At 42.4% G+C, this 6,155-nt stretch overlaps 1 protein-coding gene across 1 annotated transcript; it reads left to right on the top strand.

Annotated features, from left to right (window-relative positions):
• Positions 1-4,098: 4,098 nt before the first annotated feature.
• On the top strand, positions 4,099-5,945 carry LOC132573385 (glucose-dependent insulinotropic receptor-like). The gene is made up of 2 exons (XM_060240888.1): positions 4,099-5,204; positions 5,310-5,945. The coding sequence occupies exons 1-2, from the start codon at positions 4,751-4,753 to the stop codon at positions 5,804-5,806; spliced, it is 951 nt and encodes a 316-aa protein (XP_060096871.1). The 5' UTR covers positions 4,099-4,750; the 3' UTR covers positions 5,807-5,945.
• Positions 5,946-6,155: the final 210 nt, after the last annotated feature.

Here is a 6,155-nt window from a genome sequence, read left to right on the forward strand (position 1 = left end):
GGTGCAGTCTTCCTGGGCTGTGAGGGAGTTCTTATTTCAGACTCTTGAGACGGTAGACCTGGAAACATACAGGGCTGTGTTGCTTTTGCAAGGCATTTTGCAGATAAAATCACTTGCATTTTCTGACTTAGATTCCACAGTTGGTGCAGTTCAGTTTCAGGAAGTCATTGGAGTGCAGCCTGGTCCTAGTTGAGCCCCAATGAAGTGGACAAGCTGCTTAGATGTGGGCAGCCCACCACAACTAGATCCTTGCCCTTCGGGGCTGTTGGTGTCCAACAGGGCTCCAGGAGGTGATCAGTGCCTTGATTGCTTTGAAATAGGTGGTCTTGAGACCCGTCCTGAAGAAGGCATTCCTGGACCTAAATAACTGCCCAATGGCCATCATTCCTTTTTGCAGCAAGGAGCAGGTGGTGGCTACCCAGCTTCAGGCAGTCTTGGTGAAAACGTTATCTAGACCCATTTCAATCTGAATTGAGACCTTAGTTTGAGATAGAAAATTCCCTTGGTCCCCCTATCTTTGCTGGGAGACTGACAACAGGGTTCCATCTTGTCCTTCATGCTGTTTAACATCTACATAAAAATGCTGGAAGAGCTCATCAGGGAAATTTAGGGTAAGATGCCACTAATACAAATATCACTGGCTCTATTTCTCCTTAACAGCTGAGTATGGTGGGTCTGTAGAAGTCCTGGGGAGGGTAATGGGATAGATCATAATCAAGACATTAAAGCTCATTCCAGACATGACAGTAGCCCTGTTTACAGGTTCTAGGGAACACATGTACAATCCATGGTGTTCATTTGGTTGTTCTTCATATGTTTGTTGAGTAATTCTCATGTTACCTTCTATGTGCAGTAAGCCAGTTTGGTATAGTGGTTAAGAGCGGCACACTGTAATCTGGAGAACCATCTTTGGTTCCCCACTCCTCCACATGAAGCCTGCTGGGTGACCTTGGGCTAGTCACAGTCCTTTTAGAACTCTCTCAGCCCCACTGGCCTTACAGGGTGCCTGTTGTAGGGAGAGGAAGGGAAGGTGATTGTAAGCCAGTTTGAGACTCCTTAGAGTAGAGAAAAGTGGGGTATAAAACTTTTTTAATGCATGGATAGCTGAATATGTAATTGAAACCACCCATATATTTCAGATACTGGTCCCTGGCTTTGTAAATTGAACAAACATTAGCCGTTTCTTACAAGCAGATTTATGTAATATACATGTAATATGTAAGCAGTGCTTGACGTGCTGCTGGTCAATGACAGCTTGAAGATTGAAGAGTCAACCTTTTCTAGAGATGGTTGCAGTCTGTAGTTTGGGGATGCGGTTGGATCTTGGCCTACAGTTGGGAGCCCAGAGTTTCTCCATACAGCATAGTGCATTTTACCAGCTTCAACTGTTTCTTGAAAAGGAAACAGCTTTGGCTGTTCCTGGCCACAGTGGTCCATGCTCTGATTACATCCAGGTTAGATGATGGTGATGCACTATAAATGGGGCTGCCTTTGAAAATGGCCTGGAAACTTCAGCAGGTACAAAATGCAGCAGCCAGGCTATTGTTAGGGGCTGGACCTAGGGATAGTAATGTTCTTGGTTCTGAAATATCTGCACTGGCTGCCAATTTGTTCCCATCCTGGCACAATTCAAAGTGCTGATTCTTACCTTAAAAGATCTAAATGGCTTGGAGCCAGGATACTTGAAGGACTACCTCCTCCAATACTGTCCATCTCTCCAGTTAAGACCTGCTTCACAAGCCCTGCTCTTTTGACCCCTACCTTCAGAGGTGATGTGGGCCCAGAGACAGGGCTTTTTCAGTAGTGGCTCCTCACTTTTGGAATGCCCTTCCCACTGAAGTTCACCTTGTACCTATATTACTGTCTTCAAGAAAACAGGCCAAAATGTTTCTGTTCAACAAAAACAGAAGACTGTTAATTAAGGGTTGATCTTTTAACACTATTTTGTAGAGTGTTGTGGTCTGAAAACTGTTGTTCTTTTTAGTTGTTCAGTGGTCTATGTTTTTATCCTCTGACTCAGTTTTAAATGCTGGATTTTAACAAACAACTTTCACTGTTTCATGCTTTTATTATTTTGTAAGGTGCTTTGGGTGGGCTTCATGAAACAGCATAGAAATTTTCTAAATAAATGTCTAAATCAATAGCAATATTTAAAAGGCGGGAGCTCACTGATAACATTCCTCCATTGAAATGAATTATGAAACCATTTGCTAAGGCAGGTGGAGAGGACTATATCAACAGTTCTTTACCCCAAAGTAATAACTAGAGGGGGATAAATTTCTTGTATTCTCACCTAGAATCCCCATCAGCCTGCCTTCTTGTCACAGGTAGATTGAGGTGTCAGGCTACCAAGATAGAAAGCAGAAGAAACCTACTTATATTATCCCACACTGGTAGAAACAGTACCTTGCTTTCCCTTTGCCTATTTGTGAGTGAAACCATATAACTGTGATGGTCCTAATGCACCAACTTTACCTCCTAGTCAGCCTCTCCCTTGCCATATTTAAGATTCATTATGCACCCAAACAACAGTCTGAGTAGGACTGACCATGGCTAGTACTCACTTGGGTGGGAAACCATCAAGAAAGATGGAGGTTGCTATGTAGAAGTAAGCTGTGAGAAATTACCTCTATCTCTTTGTCTTGAAGTGCCCATGAGGGGTTGCTAAGTAGGTTGCTTGGTACTTGATACTTAATTATATGGCCAAGCTATCTCCTAGACCAGAACTGTTCCTTTAGGAACATATTTTTAAGTAGATAGATCCAGGTGGGCAGCCGTGTTGGTCTGAAGCAATACAATAAAGTAGTAGTACCGTTTTTGCACACAGCTTACCTCGCAGTCACAATCCTGTTCCCTCCGCAGCGTCCGTTCGGATTTCCCACCATCTGCGTTGGAGTTACAGGAAGTGCCGCAGCTTCTGCGTAGCAAATGTAAACTGGGTTTTAGCGGTTTACGTTTGCTATGCAAAAGCCGCGGCACTTCCTGTAACCCCGGCGCAGATGGTGCGAAATCTGACCGGATGCTGCAGAGGGAACAGGCTTGTGACTGCAAGGTTAGCTGTGTGTGAAAATGGTAGTTCAGTAGCACTTTTAAAACCAACAAAAATGTATTCAGAATGTAAGCTTTCGTATGCATCCATACTTCTTCAGACAAATGAGGTTCAGTGAGTAGAGCTATATATAGCTGGTGGGCAGTGATTTAGAATGCAAAAGGGTACAAAGTTAAAATCCAGTGGCAAAATAGTGTAATTAACAAATTGAAAGAACATTTGGTCTGGATAGCATTTAAGTGGGAAATCAATATAATAAAAGCTATCTGTTAATTGCCTTACTGCTAGCAATGAGGGTTACGATGTTCTTGTCCACCTATTTTACTTTTTAAAATGTAACATGCATTATAAAGATCATTCTAGTTTGTCATAAGAAAAAAGGAATAGATTAAAATGTAGTGAAAATGGGTTTAGCATATGTAACGAGATAAAACAGCCAATATCCTTATTCGTGTATGTCAATACAAAAAACATTATTCTGATACACTATTCTAAAAGAGAAATACATTGGAATATTGTGGTTATACAGCTATACTTGGTGAGAATAGGTTTAGCATATTTTTAAGTGGCAAGCATTTCCAGAGCACATTAAACCTCAGAGAGGACATCCCTCTAGTGCCGTCATCCATGTGGCCAGTATGTTGTTATGACAAGAGTTCAGAAGCAACTAGTCTTTACTTAATCTGTACTTTCAGATCATTTTTATACCAAAATTTAAACGTATTCCTTACAAAGAAAAAGAAAAACTTTAAAAGCATGTATTTTTTTAAAAAAATCCTGAGTTTGTTTTAATCCTTCCAGGTAGTTGTGGTGGGCTGGGAACTCTGATGTTTTTGTTTTGGTCTCCTGGACATATTGAGATTATTTTAGGGTAGAGTGTCTTCCTATAGCACTGCTTTGCCACCTAATATTATTTTGTTACAATACCTTCATGGACTCATCATTCAAACACAAAAAAAGATTGCAAATAGATGTTTTCTGTACAGTTATTTTCTGAATCTTAGCCATTCATATCTACCATTCACTTACATGGGGGGCGGGGGACAAACTATAGCAATTGAGACATGTTTTCCTCCAGGGATCAAACAATCAGTTACATCTCGTTGACACACATTATATGTCGATAGCATCAACGCTTGGAGTCATTTTTCTGCATGGACAAGGAAAACACAGTTTATTGCATTGACTCGTTTTAGAAGCCTAATAGGAAGGGCTAGAATGTCTCTCTGCTTTGTTTGCCAAACTCCTTCCTTATCTTTATGCGTCAAAGACACTCTCAGAAATTGATTGAACAAGCCTGCCTTCCCAGCTGTTTCCCTCAACCACCTCAGCCAATGAGTTCCTTTTGCCTGAAGCCTTCACCTGAGCGAGGACTTTGGTCTTCCATGCATCTCCTCCAAACACATCCCTGCCAGATGAAGAACAAAGGCTACAGGTGAAGGCTGTGATCACTGAGGGAAAATAAATAAGGATCTGGGAGCTTCAGTGATGTTGACGACTACTCCTGGTGCTGACAGTTTGCAGCCATTCCAAATGGATTGACGGCAGGACCAAGCCAAAGGATTCTACCCAAGAGATCTTTTTCTTTCTTCAGAACTTTCAGCAGTTGGCCAACAGAACAGCATGTTTACTTCTAGCTTGATGGTGCCTCATGCAGGCACACCTTGAAGCCAATGTTTCCATCTCTGTTTCATAACAAAGATGCCCAATCTTATGTATGCGGTTCTTCATTTCCTCTTGAGCATCCTCATCCCTTCCACCAACCTAATAGTCATCAGAGTCATTTGGCAGCTGAGGAAGAAGAAGCCAAGCAGAAACTACATCTTCATCCTTAACTTGGCAGCTGCTGATTTACTGGTCGGTGTGATGTGCTTTGGGGAAGCACTGGATGATGCCATAGACATAGCATTGGACAGGAACCTAACCATTTGTCTCTTGAGAATCTGCATAAGCATTACTCCTTGCATTGGCTCCATACTGACCTTGCTGTTGGTTTCCCTGGACAGGTACTTGGCAGTGAAACTGCCGCTTTATTACCCCACCCTCATGAGGAAGAAGCCGATCATCTTCTCTCTTGTTGTGCTGTGGAGTGTTTCTTTACTGGTGGGGCACATGCCTCTCTATTACTCCTACCTGCAGCAGAGCAATTTCACGGGTCAATGTGGGCTCTTGTCTGCCATCAAGAGTGACTATCTGTTCATAATCTGTTTTGGCATCTTCATCCCTGCTTTGTTGACCCTCGTCTGTTTGCACATTTCAGTGGGAAGGATCGCCTACCTACAGCACATGAGGATCCGTCATGCCTTCCTGCACATGGACACCTCCTCTGCTCATTTCCGCCATTTCAAAGCACTGAGGACAGTCCTTGTTGTGATCATCTGCTTCATTCTCTTCTGGGGCCCTTATTATGTGGCGGCCATCGTGAAAGCTACTTGCAGTTCCTGCATTCTAAGTCCGCTGCTGAAGAATTTACTATTCATTCTCGGAGAAACCAATTCCCTGGTCAACCCTTTTATCTACTCACTGTATAGTAAAGATATAAGAACTCAGCTTTCCAAACTGATGAAGTGCAAGACCAAAGGCCAAATAAAACCATGCAGGGCTAATGACTTGGCTCTGATCCATTTCAACATGAGGGCTCAATGTAACTTCGCCTCTGGAGGAGCCACAAAGCGAGACTCATCTGGGGATCAAGCTTCTAACTCTCCTACCTGCAAGAGTTCTTCAGACTTCAGAGCAGTGTTCTCAATATCTTGATCTCAGGCAGATTAAACAAAAGCCTAGCCTTAAGAGAGGTGAAGAGGTTTCTTGTGCATTGGCAATCAATAAAGAGGTAATGTAGGAAAAGTTCCCTTCTGCAATCAGGATTTGGAACCAAAATGTGTGTTGCCTACATCGTGACTTGATCTCCTGGATAGATCTAGTGATACAAAGATCGCCATATGTGGGTTAACTAAAACATTAATTATATATGAGTGAACCAGGGCACTTAACTACAGCTACAAATGGCATGGATATCATATACTTCTTGTTCATCCAGGGTATGTTTTATATGTGCTGTTCTGAAACCCACAAATGGGATAACATCTTGGAAATGGCATATTGA

The sequence above is a fragment of the Heteronotia binoei genome, chromosome 6 (genome assembly GCF_032191835.1).
Source record: "Heteronotia binoei isolate CCM8104 ecotype False Entrance Well chromosome 6, APGP_CSIRO_Hbin_v1, whole genome shotgun sequence".
In the NCBI taxonomy this organism is placed as follows: Eukaryota; Metazoa; Chordata; class Lepidosauria; order Squamata; family Gekkonidae; genus Heteronotia; species Heteronotia binoei.